Source organism: Nanorana parkeri, unplaced genomic scaffold (assembly GCF_000935625.1).
Source record: "Nanorana parkeri isolate BGI_ZX_2015 unplaced genomic scaffold, ASM93562v1 scaffold301, whole genome shotgun sequence".
Taxonomy (NCBI): Eukaryota; Metazoa; Chordata; class Amphibia; order Anura; family Dicroglossidae; genus Nanorana; species Nanorana parkeri.
The window spans coordinates 469,384-483,675 of record NW_017306569.1 but is presented as its reverse complement, the minus strand read 5'-3'; the positions used below and the strand labels follow the sequence as shown (position 1 = coordinate 483,675).

The 14,292-nt window shown below is 41.3% G+C and overlaps 1 protein-coding gene across 1 annotated transcript in view; it reads right to left on the bottom strand.

The window, feature by feature from the left end:
- Positions 1–14,292, bottom strand: part of LOC108788042 (V-type proton ATPase subunit S1-like) — a 60,375-nt gene that overhangs the window by 31,912 nt on the left and 14,171 nt on the right. Inside the window, exons 2-5 of the mRNA XM_018557771.1 lie at positions 8,664–8,787; positions 8,511–8,579; positions 5,482–5,675; positions 2,688–2,728 (exon numbers count right to left, since the gene is read on the bottom strand). Of these exons, the coding sequence (XP_018413273.1) occupies positions 2,688–2,728; positions 5,482–5,675; positions 8,511–8,579; positions 8,664–8,787 (428 nt within the window). The remainder of the gene's footprint in view (positions 1–2,687; positions 2,729–5,481; positions 5,676–8,510; positions 8,580–8,663; positions 8,788–14,292) is intronic.

The following is a 14,292-nucleotide window of genomic DNA, read 5'->3' as shown; positions in this document are numbered from 1 at the left end:
CACCATCCCAGAAGGGTGTCACCCGGGGGGCGCTCCCGGTTACACCACGCATGGGGATGCCCCTGCTGTGGGATGTGCTGGCAAAACAAGTCAGATCCATGGAAGCCCCACCATACAAAATACAGGACTTAAAGGAACTGCCGCTGGCGGCTTGGTGCCAGATACCCCAACATCCCTTCAGAGGTCTAGAAGAGTCCTTGCTTGGACAGGTAAGGGCTATTTTGTGGCAAAAAGAGGACCTTATATATATATATGTATATACTTGTGAGTGTGTGTGTATATATATATATATATACATATATATATATATATATATATATACATACAGTATATATATAGATATTTTTTTAATTTGTTTTCTGCTCTGCAGTGCTATAACAAGACATATTACTAAATTAGTACTGTTAGACGTTATTTAGGCCACTGGCAAGCATATTGTGCACTGGTTATATACTAGTGTTCATAATAAAAACTGTTGAACTGTGCCTAGTTACGAAGATATTTCAATTAACTATTAGTAACTCTAATTTACTAAATATCATCTCTATTTCTGTCCTCATGTTGATAACACTATTTAAAAATAACATGAAGTATCTTACAAGCCAAACATATGTGTCCTTATCATTAAAGCATTCTGATGCCCTTAGAGACAAAGATATATTATTTAGCATGCTACAGGAAAAAAGGCAACAACAGTAGCTATAGCTACCAAGAATGTCACTAACCTTTGCCGTTCAGCAAAGAACAAGCGCGGTTTTATTTAAATCCCTGCTAACATGCTGTCATTTGTACACAGTTATGGATAACAATAGTTCAATACTCAGTTCATTTACTGAAACATACAAAAGCACTTTAGGGATGGAAAATAGTTGTTTTATCCAGACAAACTAATTATTTTCTTTAATAAGAGCACTACATGTATACATATAAAGAAGGGAAAATAAAACAAAAAAATGTGCTAAGTCATTACATGTGTAAATGTATAAGAAACTAATGGGTTCTTTACAGTTACCAGCTCCATGGCCTCCAATATTATCATTGCAGAGTTAAACGTTGTGGGGTCAGTCCCCCAAAACTGATATTTTGGTTTTGAATATTTGCCAGCTGAATAAGTCACTGGTTTCTTTCAGGGACTCCAACAGAAATACTGTATCTCTCCACTGAAGCTTCCAGTTCTGCCCTTTATCACCATGGAGTCACATTCCAAATTCAGTAGGAGGAATCTATCTTATGTAGAATAAATGTAAGCTCCAACAAAGAATATTCGCGCCCTCGCAATGACTGTAGCAGATGGGTATAACTAGACCCTCAGAAGTATTGATGTGTTGTCTTAAACTCCGAGACATATAGAAAGGCATTTACTAAAAACAGTTTTGATTTGGACTAGCTATTCCAAGTCCAACCAAAACTGATTATTTCACTTTGTTCGAACTTCTGTAGGGCTCACTTCCTGAGCTGATTGTTCCAGGTACCTCTCAATACCTCCTATGGCATAACAAACAGTATCACTTTGCCTTGTTTTGTTTTCCTTATCATGAGCCACCAGCAGGTGCTGACAGTGCTGGCCATCTGGCATTTTGTGGCTACTCTACTGTTTCCCGATGTCAACATCCCCCATTTACCTTCTCAGTGAAATCCTCTTTCTGAAGCAAGGCATGTGGTAAGCACCAACTGGTTACCTTAATGCAGTAATCCCGTAAACGCTAGTATGTCCATGCAATCATCTGTCAGCTGGCATCATTTGGGTTTAGTGCATTTAGAAAATGCCTTAGTAAAGGTTTTTATTCCATTGCCTTTCCATGCTCACAAATGTGTTTTATGGATATCCTAGTTTCTGTTCCTGTTGCTCCTAGTAATTGCTTTACTTGACCTACAGTTCCTGCCCTTGCTTCTATTGGCTTTGATTGGGCTTGAAACCAGATTTCTGATGCTCATGGCTATGACTCTACTTGACCCCTTCTTCCTGCTCCAGCTTGACCCCCTATCCCTGTTCTTACTGCAATCAATTATGACTTGGCTTTGACTCCTGTTACTGTTACTCCTCTATGTGATTAAACAAGATTCCTGGTTCCTCAGTATTGCCCTTTGTCACACTTTCAGGCCCACAGCTTGCCTTACCTCTTGACTCCTGTGCACTCATTAGCAAACCTTTGGGCTGTGACCTATAAATGATCACACAGCAAATTCAACACTCCTTGCAGGGGACAAGGATGTAGACCACGCTCTACCTTGACTATGCACCATTGCATGGATGCATGGCTATAACTGGTGACATGGGCAATCCTGTAAAATGTGGTACAATGCAGTAATAATCCTTTTTTGGGGTGTGGTGGAAGTAAACCCATTTTAGATTGATTTATATTTGTTTTGGAATCCGTTGGGATGGATTGCCAGCTTTTCTGTGTGTGACTCTGGTGACAAGACCTTCCCATGTTGCCATCTGTATTCCCAGCTAAAACCACAACTGGGGCATTATATTATACCATGTAGCTTTTTGTATATTCCATATTGAAAAGTGTAGGAGGTCGGTGCAAATGGAGCCCCCTAGAGGTATAAAATGAAGCTTGCAAGTGATTTAAGTCGAACACAAGCAGAGAAGATAGGTTTAATAGTTTAAAGTACTACTGCTATAGACAGGAGCCACCTTTAAATAATCTGAATAAACATTAAACAAATATTAAACTCACCATTTTCAGAGAATGCAGTGACAGCAGATATCTGATTAGATCTACAGATAGAAACAGAACAATAAACTGAATTAGTAAAAGCAAAAAGTCCCCATTTGACTGCCAGGAGCTTGGCGAGATGTCGGCAAGAGAGTGCCGCCTAAGGCAAAAACCTCAGGGTGCCTCATTATAGGGGCAGCTCTGGGTTAGAACCACTGTCAGTTTTTAGTGTTGTCTTTGTCTCTATCCTGATCACCAGTTTTACTGGGAATGAAAGTGAGGGTAAATCTAAAGTTCTGAGTTGCCCCCAGAATAAGAATGGAGGGGAATATCTTCCAATGGGAATACTTGTTCCTGAGACAGCTGTTCATGAGGGGATTTCCCCCCATGAACAGCTAGAAAGATATTGTCTAACTTCCTGTTGAGTCCACAGAACAACATATGAAAGGAAAATTTCCCAGGGACACAGATGGGAAAAAAAAAAAACTTGGATTTAATCCTTCCTTAATCTACCCAAAATGGAAAGAAGCTTGGTTTTAGATAAACGTTAATGGTCACTGAGCTTAATGAATAGGGTGAACATGTGTTCAATTCAAACAACCAATAATGTGCCAGCCAAAATGCTGTTTTTTTGTATTGTCAATGATTAGATATTCATTAAGAACACAGGGTCACCTTACCCATGAATATTCACTATGCAAAGTGAACATATACTTTTCTTGATAAGAGGAGTCCAGGCTATTCACTTAACAAGGAGAATATTTTCTTTGGAAAGTAGTGTATATGTTCACTTTGAAATGTGAATGATAGTAAATAAGGTAAACATGTGATCACTTTGAATACCCAATCATGAGCAAACTATATTGTAGACTTAGGGCTAGTTCACACTATGGCATTGCGGTAAGGTGCATGTCAGCATACGTTTTATCATAATGCACATTACTTGTGTTGCTGCGATGCAGTGCCATTCATTCCGAATGGTGCTTCAATGCACCATGCTGATCCTACAAAGTAAGGTGCATTGTGGTACGCTGCCAAAAAATGGTGTATGCATTGCGCTGCAGTGCATTTCTATTGGCAGGGTGTGTTGGAGTCTCATTCAGAATGAAGGGGACTGCATCACACCAATGTATTTATTATGCATTGCCGTACACTGCGGTAAAGCGCAAGTAAATGTGCGTGTTACCACAAAAAGACACACGGCCACTGATGTGAACTAGCCTTTAGGAGCAAAGATATATTCCCATTCCTTCTGCAGCATCTCAAGCTCAAGTCCTGACTCACTGCTTTATGGAATAGATTGTACGTTTTAAGTGCAAATTGTCAGCAACTGATGGTGAGGAGTTTTGTCCATGTATGCGCCCGGTGTTATAAAAGTAATTGGCACTGCACATACAATTCATGTTGTTCCAGTGTTTGGTTGAGACTCCACTGAAACTGAATGGGCATGCTCAACATAACATGAGTTAATGGACCTAAAAAGACACCTCAACATGTACACAAGTGTGAATGGGCACTAAAATTGTTTTCCAAAGAAATGGCTGAACTAGCACTTAGAAATTATTTGCAGAAGGAGAACTTAGCAATGGCTGCCTTGGTCTTCACTCGTTTCCTTTAACACTGGACATGCTCTAATCAATTTCTGCAACCAGTAAAAGAGATGTGATAACTAGGGCTGGGGAAATTAACGATTAATTCCTCGATTAATCGTTAAACTTTTTGATCGATTAAAATTCTTTTGATCGAAAATGAAAACACTCACCTCTCCGCCAGCTTTCGGGAGTCCCCTCGGAGATCTGTTGACGTCACGGACATTGACGTCACCGGACTCCTCCTCCTTTCACAAAGTGGCTCCGTCGGCTAACGAAGGGAAGGGGGGAGGAGTCCCCCTTCCCTTCGTTAGCCGATGGAGCCACTTGGGCCGGTGAGTTTGCCCAAGAAGCACCAAGCTTCTGTCTTATCTTAAACTTATATATAGGCACTATGTGGCTCTCCATTAACCCCCCCATCTCGCTCCCAGAAATGTGCCCATTGAAATTTACTTATATTATGTTGCAATCATGTCCTTACATGAAATGGAATGGACAGGTGCTGCTACTTCAAATATTAAGCTAATACTTATGTTTAAATCACCCTTAGGGCTTTGCTGTTTTACTATACTATGTAAATACATTTGTAATCCAGCACGTTATTATTCTGAGTTGCCCCACTCAAGCGGCGGCCATATTGAGTGGGGCACGTCGTGAGATTAATAACGTGCTGGATTAGTGTGATCCTAGTTCATTTTATTACTTCATTGCTGTGCTGTATGTGTATAGGCCAATGAAGTTGGATCTGTATGTGCGTTATAATTAATCAAATTAATCGATTAAAAAAAAATGTATTAATCGAACACGAAAATTTTAATCATTACCAGCCCTAGTGATAACTGCTTACTATTATAAATAAGTAATGTATGCTGTATAAAGTAGCTGCTCCCAGGGGGGTGGGCTTTATATTCAGAGTAAGTCCAGCATCTATAAACATCCCCATCTAATGGTGCCTGGGAGCAGCTTATTCATTGAAAAGCTAGACAGCTGTTAGAGACTGCAGACCATGCTGTTAGAATCAGAACCTCAGTAAAGTTAACCAATCAGAGATAGGTCGTCCCTAGAACTTTCCTTGTAAAAAAAACCTCTCCTTTGTACATCCAGCAAAATATTTCAATATATTTTGAACATTACCTTTGTATTAAAACATCAAGCTGCTGCAGCATGTCCTCTTTAATAATATCGGTAAAATTAACAAAAAATAATTAAATTGTCATGTTTTGTACCTGGGTATTGGCTGTAGATTTATCATAATTAAGTTTGGTTTTGTGTAATCCAGATCTAATAAAGGCTCATTCAAATTGTCTACACTGATCAGATTCCAGTCAGCTTGGCTTTTAAGGTATCCGTGCAGATTAGGAATTGTCCTCCACTCCACAGCAGGAAGAACTAGGGAGGATGGTGAAGAATCCATAATGCCCTGTGATAGATTGTTGAAGGATTTATAACAAACATGATAAATGTATTAAGTGATCATTTAGTAGCAGCAAAATTAAGCATAGTGAATTATTTCATGTAAAGGTCACCTGTCAAATGAGCCAAGTGCAAGGGTTGTAAATAATTAATGGAAAGTAAACACACTGATGTTTGTGGAGTATTAATTTGTATTGAAAGTGATTATTTGATGCTATTATAACCATTGAAACAGCACTAATAAACTGGTCACATGAGCTATGCAGGTGTGCATGCAAATAATTATCCAAGTGCATAAACATTTAATAACACTATAAAGAAAACACACTGGCTGAGGTGAAGAAGAATTGGCACTTTGTATTGCATAAGGTACATACTTTACAGTACATTAAAAGGACACTTCTATTTAGTAACACAGAGGGGGCCACACCCAGAGGCGGCTCTAGAGTTTGCGAGACCTTAGGCGAAACCTAAACATGAGGCCCCGCTCAGGCCTGTGGGGTCTCACCAGGGTTCTGTGGGGTTTAACCAGGCTGGTGAGACCCCACAGAGCCCCAGTAAGACCCCCAAAGAGCCCTGGTGAGACCCCACAGAGCCCTGAATAACCCAGGTCTCTGTAGGGTCTCACCAGGGCTCTGTGGGGTTTCATCAGCCTGGTTAGACCCCTCAGTGCCCAGTTGAGACCCCACAGAGCCCTGGTTAGACCAGGGCTCTGTGGGGTCTAACCAGCCTTGTTAGACCCCACAAACAGCTGGTGAGACCCCACAGAGCCCTGGGTAAACTGAGGCTACCTAGGGTCTCCACAGGACTCTCCAGAGTCACAGGGCTCTCACCATTGCTGTAGCCTGTGAAGGCTGCTTCTTATCAGGACTGTGCAGGGAGCGCCTCGCGGGTGGGAGCGTCTCACGGGCGGGAGCGTGCAGGACGAGCCGTTGCTGACTACGTCTCCGTCCATCTGCCCCTGACGATCCACCCTCCCAGCTAGATTTAACTCCGCCCTCCCAGATTCAACTCCGCCCTCCCAGCCAGATTGGGATCCTCGCACGGTGGATGGGAGGGGTGAGATGGCTTCCCAATGGCTGGTGGGCGGAGCTCCAGAGGACCACTGGCCGAATGGACGGACCGAGGAAACAGATAAGCTCTCAGCGCTGTCGCTGTCAAACGGAGAGTCTCTGTTTGACAGCGACAGGGCTAAGAGCTCATGACATTACCTGGCTGTGAGGTAATGTGACGGCAGGGCAAATTAGGCGGCCGCGAGGCCCTCGGGAGCGCGAGGCCTAAGGCGACCGCCTAATTTGCCTAATTAAAGAGCCGCCTCTGGCCACACCTGTTATAGGTCCCAGTGTTTTTGGGATATAGATATCCAATTAAACCATTGAATTCCAATTAGCTATACAACTTTAAGGACCACAGAAATTTTGCACAAATTTAATGGACCACACTTGGGGCATGAAAGTACATCTCAAAAATGTTTCATAAATATACATTTCCATTGTTGAGATATACTTTCACTATATGTGAATATCCAACGACATCTTGAAGAAAATGGTCTTCAACTCCAAGAAAAGAAACTATTATTATTTGTAAGTTATTCTTACAGTAATGGGGATCCCGAGTGAAACCTTTCACCTGGCTATTATGCAGTAGTCCTAACTTACATTTAAAAATTGATTTCTAAATTGTTTCAGCCTGCCCCTGCTGTGATCTTGGGACACATGTGACATGTTTGCTTTAAAATATGGAATATGATTTCTAAATTATACATTTTCTACCCATGCTGCCCACCATGGCTGTCCCTATCCTTAATGTCGCCTGAGGCAGCGGGGAAGGGGGGGTTGTGTGGCAGCAGGTGCTGAGGGGGGTGCTTTTGGATGCGGTAGGATGAGAGCGACTGTGTTAGATGGATCGAGAGCCATCACCTTGGTCCGGTCCCGTCCCGTCTAGCTCACTGACGTCACTGGCTGCCAAGAGCTTAACAGAACGCCAGCCAGAGCATTCTGCTCAACTCCCTGTCAACTTATGATGTCAGCAAGCGGGGCAGGAAGCTGGACAAAGAGTCACAGGTTGCCAAGAGCTCTTAGCAACCTAGGATGCTGCAGCTACCCCCCCCCCACCCACACACCTACCTCTCTCTCAATGAGATGCCCCTTGATGTAACAGTCTCAGGTTGCCTCACTATATGGATTGCCCTGCTGCCCACTATGTACCCATAACTACTGATCAAAAATATACAAAAATTCCCCAGCACTCTATCCAGCTAGTCAGCACAAAAAGCCTATTTTAACTGGATCAGTATTTAGGTTAGAAACATTGGTTTTTAGTTGCATATAACTGCAAATATATGTAAAGCCACACGGCTATGTCAAGACACCTCTACAAAGTGCATTAATGGAGTTGAGCATCCAAGCAGCCAATTCAATGTTTTTCAAGGCACAGTGCACCTCAATACATTGCAGGTGCATTGGAGGTATGTTCCTTTAGTGTGTTGAGGCACCTTTGAAAATGGATGCCTCATGATGCATGTTGTACTGTGCCAAAGCATAGATGCAAAGCCGGCCTAAAACTGGGACATGTAGACATGTCTGTACTTGTTGAAACAGTTGAGTTCATCTTTTTTGTGCTGACAAGCTGGATTGAGCACTGGGGAAGTTTGATATATCTGTCTGTTTTTAAAAAAAAATTATGTTAGTGGGCGAATTTTATACTAATCAAAGCATGAAAGCCAAAAATAGACATAATCTGGTAGAGAAAAGGTGCATCATAGGAACGGGCATTTAAAACAGGATGTGTGATGTGATTTATATAAACTGTGCCACCTTAATAAGTGTGTATAGAAACTTGCCTGCACATTATACAGTGGGTTCTCACTTCCAGACACTGTGCTGTAATATGTGATGTCATCCATGCTTAGCTGAAAAGAGACAAAATAAGAAACATTCACAGAGTAATCCTATTACAGAAGAATTTCAGCTTGTAATGTCAGTTAGATACATACTGTGTCCTGGAGGAAAATGACAATAGATCCTTTCCTTGATACAACCTCTTGAAGTAACCCATGTAATTCATCACTTAATGTAATGTGTCCTCCATTTACTGCTGGTGCTGAAGCCCACACAGAGCTGAAACAACAAGACAGTGTACAGCTATGTAAAAGATAACTTATATTATTGTCACAAAATACCATCGTCTACTCCAGGAGCCATATAGCATTTACAGATCATATAAGAATTGTGTTACCTATAGAACAAATTGGTTTCCAAAATTACTTTATGTATTAAGAGAAAAAAAGATATAGCTTCTTCAATATACACTGTATTAATATATTGAGTATTAGATATTTCCAGGAGCACTGTAGCAGTCCTGAATGGGAGTTTCATTATGTAGAAAGATGTAGAAAGATGTCACCATGCTGCAAGCATAGAGGCCTTTTTGCTAGTACTTCAAAGGACCCTTGTGCCTGTAATAGTTTGTTGATGTTAATATGTTCTATTTTAATTACCCCTTTAAAGTTTTTGTCAATAGAAATGCCAGCTGTATCAATCAATTATTATCTGCAGTCCTCCAGGAAAAAAAATCTAGTGCTCGGCTGCCCTTGCCTGTGCACTAAAATCCCAAAGACCTAAATAAGACAGGCAGATCCCATTCAAGTATATGGGAATGTTAGTGTACAGGTGTGGGCAGCAGACCACTACATTGCTACTGGCTGAGCTGCAGACAATGCAGGAGGCCATAGTCATCAAAGAAGGTAAGTAAGGACCTGTGGGGGGTAGGTATGTGACACAGTATATTGTATTGAGGGGGCTAGTGACTTAGTAACGCACTGGACTCAAGACTCAGCAACGCACTGGACTCAAGACTCAGCAACGCACTGGACTCTGGGCTTAGTAATGCACTGGACTCAGGGTTTAGCAACGCACTGGACTCAGGACTTACCTGAGACGCCGCAGAGCCCACCTGAGAGTGACCCTACAGAGCACACCATAGATCCTGCACGGCCCATCTGAGACTCTCTATGGTGGGCTCTGCAGGATCTCAGGTGGGCTCGTCACCGGGGTCCCTTTCATAGCACCTCCTCCCAACTCCTCTTACCTGCTGCTGCTGGGGCCCAGCCTCCTCCACTCCCTCCCCTGTCACCTCTGCCATGCTGCCCCTGGTACAGCAAATACCCATGTAAGGGGCCCCCCAGGCTGCCCAGACCCCTCACATGGATATCGGCCATACCCCCCTTATGGTGGCCCTGTCTGTAATCATTTAATCAAATAAATAGATTATAATAGGCAACATTAGAGTGTAAAGTTCCCTATTATAATCCATTTTTCTAATTAAATGAAATAACAGCACACAGTGAGCAGTTACACCCGTACCCCCCATCCTTCCCGCTCCTCGCCTCCTCCCCCGAGCCTCTTTCCTGCTCACCCAGCTAAAGCCTCACAACATCCCAGCCAGACGGTGTGCAGGGGTGGGGCATGTGACACACACACACTTCTCCTCTCCCGCCTCCTGTTACTAGGGACGTGGCCGGAAGTCATAACGATGAGTCAAAGGACCCCACCCCCTTGCTGAGAAGCACGTTGAAAGTGCAGGACCCCATATTCCACCTGTGGGGGGGCCCAGTGAGGTCCGGTCCTGGGCACCCCCCCCAGTCTCAGGCCCTGGTGCAGCCGCACCGGCTGCACCAGCAGTAGTTCTGCCACTGAATTTGTCCTTTAAACAGGGAACCTCCGGGTGCCCATAAAAAAGTAGATGGGCACTGGGTTTTACTTTCCTGTTTTGGATATGGCACATACAATACAACCATTGGTCCTTTTTTTACACTATAAGAGACAATAACTAGTTGCTGACCACAAAAGATTTTCCAGCCTAATAAAAAATGTCCTTGCGATATATATAAATTACCACTCGCTTTTTAAAAGCGCTTAAAGCACCTCTACATGGTCTGGTTTTAACAAATGATTCACATTGATTGCTTTCCTCGGCCATGTATGGGACAGCCAAAGGAAGATGACAGAGTTTTTCTTGAAGCTGCCAGTAAGTGTGTATGTATCTTCCGCTGTCCTTCACACCACACCACACCACACCCTTCCTTATAGCAAACAAGTGTATGCTTTGAACCAGGCCACTTGAATGCAAATGTATAATTCTCATGTTTATCCATTTTATGCCTTCAAATTCTTATTTTAAATACTTGCCCTTGGGTGCTAAAATCAGTATTCCATGTTGGTAGTGCTAGATCCTATAAGTGTAATTATATTAGCATTTTATACAGTATATCTGCTTCACACATGTTTCCCTACAAGGCAGGTTGGAATGGATTATACACCTACACTGATTTTGAGAACTCTTTGTTTACCCTAAGGAATGTATGAAATGACAGATAAACAGGAAGGCAAACAGAAAGTCAGTAATATGTACTGTATGTTAGTTTATAATGACTTTGCAAATGTAATAGTGTGTAGTAACCTACACTAGACAATCATATTTCACCAGGCTGTTATGGGTTAGGGAAATGTCCATGTTGCCATTAGGGTTGATCTACTAAAGGCAAATAAGCAGTTCACTTTGCAACGGAATTTGTACTTTGCAGGGGGATTTTCCCTTAGCTTAGTGAATGAGGTGAAGCTCTGCTGACTTCCATCACCCAATCATGTGCACGCAAAAATACTGTTTTTTATTTTTTTACTTTCTTTGCTCGGGATTAGGTATTCTTTGCAAATTGAATTTTTACCAATTACCTAGGTACCTAAAAGGCTGTTCACCTAGCAAAGTAAATGCTCAAAAAGGCTAATTTGCTTTGCTAGGTGAAAGTGTATGTTAGTGAATAAGGTAAGGCTGTGTTCACTTTGAATACCCAATCATGTGCGAGTAAAATAAATAGACAAGTTTTTTTCTAGCACATGGTTGGGTGAATATTCACTTTGCTAAGTAGACAGCCTATACTGATTTAGTAAACAAACCCCATTGAGTTGACGCATTAAAGTAATACTGACTGAGCCACACTCTAAAGTTCTGCTATCCAACTTCTCAATTCACTGCTTCCACTGTTATGTCTACCAGTCTAAGTTAGGGTATACATGGGTAGATACAATAAATCCCGGCGGAACGTTCGATAATGCCATCACAGACTTGGTGATTGTCCTTCAAAATTTTGTTTTATTTGATTTTGGAACAAATGGAATTTCCTGAAGGAAAAGCACATTCAATGTTAGTATTTCGTTCTATTGAGAAATATTTTCCAACATGCTCCTTCAATTTGACCCCACCGACGACTAGAAAGTCGAACAGACGCTCCGAAATTGATTTTGCTCATTCAACATTCTAACCGAATGTCCTAATTCACTCCTAAAGTCCTAATTCTAGCAGACATAGGCAGAGGGATAGGCAAGGACGGGGGATTAGCAGAGGAAGATATCCACAACAAAGCTCCATAGGTATTCTACCTCTAGGTAACACTTTCACTACAAAACTAAATTAATGCCAAATAAAGCAGGGAAACAAATCAAATTATATTTAAATAATCATTTCAAACTGTGTTTAAAATTCTAGTAACTCAAAATGACATTAACTAGCACGGTACTGTACTGTTTAGTGGATTAGTAAAGAATTGCGGTTCAGAAAAGTTACCTTTATTATGATTACTTGGAAGTGAATTATATGTAACTAGGTAATACCAAGATCTGACACAACTGGTTATAGGAACTCCTCTAAGCAATGTGCATGCTCTTATTGACTTTCTAGACATATACAGAGGGCCAAAATAAATATTAAACCTGTCACGCCTGTCCCACTCTCCGAGTAGTTTTGTTTGTCACTGACACATACAGCCATTCCAATCTCTGTTGATATATAAACAGTCAAGACAGGAGCCGGGCTGGTGAAAACTGCTTGTATGTTTATAGCATACATCATTCTGCTTTTAATAAACATAGACAAAACACATTAACTCTAATGAATGCTAAAATCTCCAAACCCTCTTTCCATCAAGCATGATGTTTCTACAAAATACTATTTATTTATGAAGAAACAGAATACAAAGTGTACTGCGGTCATGTGTTTGTTTGAGCTTTTGATTGAATACATACAAATGGCTTTTTCCACATTGCAAAAGAAAAAGCCTAAGGTTTAGATCTTTATTCTGCTGTGACGAAATATCTGTCTGCCTATTCTTGCTGCTCAAACCCCAAATCAAATAAATCTGGTGCCAATTATTACTTTACTGTAGAAAAGACAGAGATTTTTCAGCATGTTTAAAATGCAATTTTACTTTTGGCATGTTAGAGTAATAAAAAAAAAATGATTTTGTAAATCTCTGAATAAAGTTGTTGTATGCAAGGGATCACTTGTTGAGGCCTTAGTACTTTCATATGAAAACACTGTGGGGAAATGACAGAACCTAGAGATTGCAAAACCTGTCAACAAAAGAAAAATCAGCCCCCCCCATCTGCACACATACAAACACACCATTCACTTGGTATCTTCTGGTATCTAAATTTACTGCTGCCTATCGCCCCTATTCCCCACTGCTATCAGCCCTGTTATACTTGCAGAGATAAGGAACACTTCACACTTCCCTGCACTCCTACAAAGCACTGATCAGTATCTAAAGCTGGCTATACACCTATAGATTATCTGCAGATTTTCTATGGTCAGATGGTAAAAGTGCAACAGATTCTTCCATGTACGCTAAACTATGTGGATGGAGCAATCTCCCATTGGGCCAAGCTTCAGTATCTTGCTATTCGGCCCTGCAGGTGTCAAAATACCTGAACAATCTGATTAGATGCAGGCCATTGTTCAGGTCTTTTGAGAGCCAGCAGAGCCGACTAGCAAGATACTGAAGCTTGGCCCAGTGGGATTCCTCCAGCCACACAGTTTAGTGTAGATGGAGGAATCTGTTGCACTTTTCCCATCTGACCATAGAAAATCTGCAGATAATCTATAGGTGTATGGCCAGCTTTAGACAGACCTGATCACTTTCACATGGGGGTAAGCAGTTGCAAAGTTGGACTTTCTTGAAAAGTCAATTTTTTCTTAGAATGATTGTAGGGACAGCATCAGAGGTTGGTGTGATGGACATCAGTGCTACTACGGAGTGTGGCTAGTAGACAGTAGGAAAGTAAAATATATTTGTTTTTGGGAGGTAAATATAGGCTTGCCTTATTCTTGTCTGGTTTTGCCAAGTGGCATACATATGCAAATTACATGATTGCCTGCACAGAACTGAAAATCCTCTGGCAAGTAAATCAGTAAACCAACATGTATTTTGACTTTTTAGTATTTAGCTGTTTGCTCAGGGTTCCATTTAAATTGCTTGTCTTGTTTGTCTATAGGCGTCTATGCTTTTGAAGTGTCCAGCATTGTTTAAAATATATTGTTTGTGATCTTTGTGAACAGTTATGTACAGCTAACTAAGGGTTTCTTCATAAAATTACATTGCCCATATAGTTTAGCACAAAATGACACTGTCTCTCTATACTTTACACCTGCAATAGCTAAACATTTCTCACTGGGCATAAAGTATACTTCAATATCCTATACAAACATTATATTGTAGGACAGGTAATTTAAAATGCTATTTGCACACTTTATTATTCTGCTGCCCTGTCTTATAAAATGAAATCTGCTAG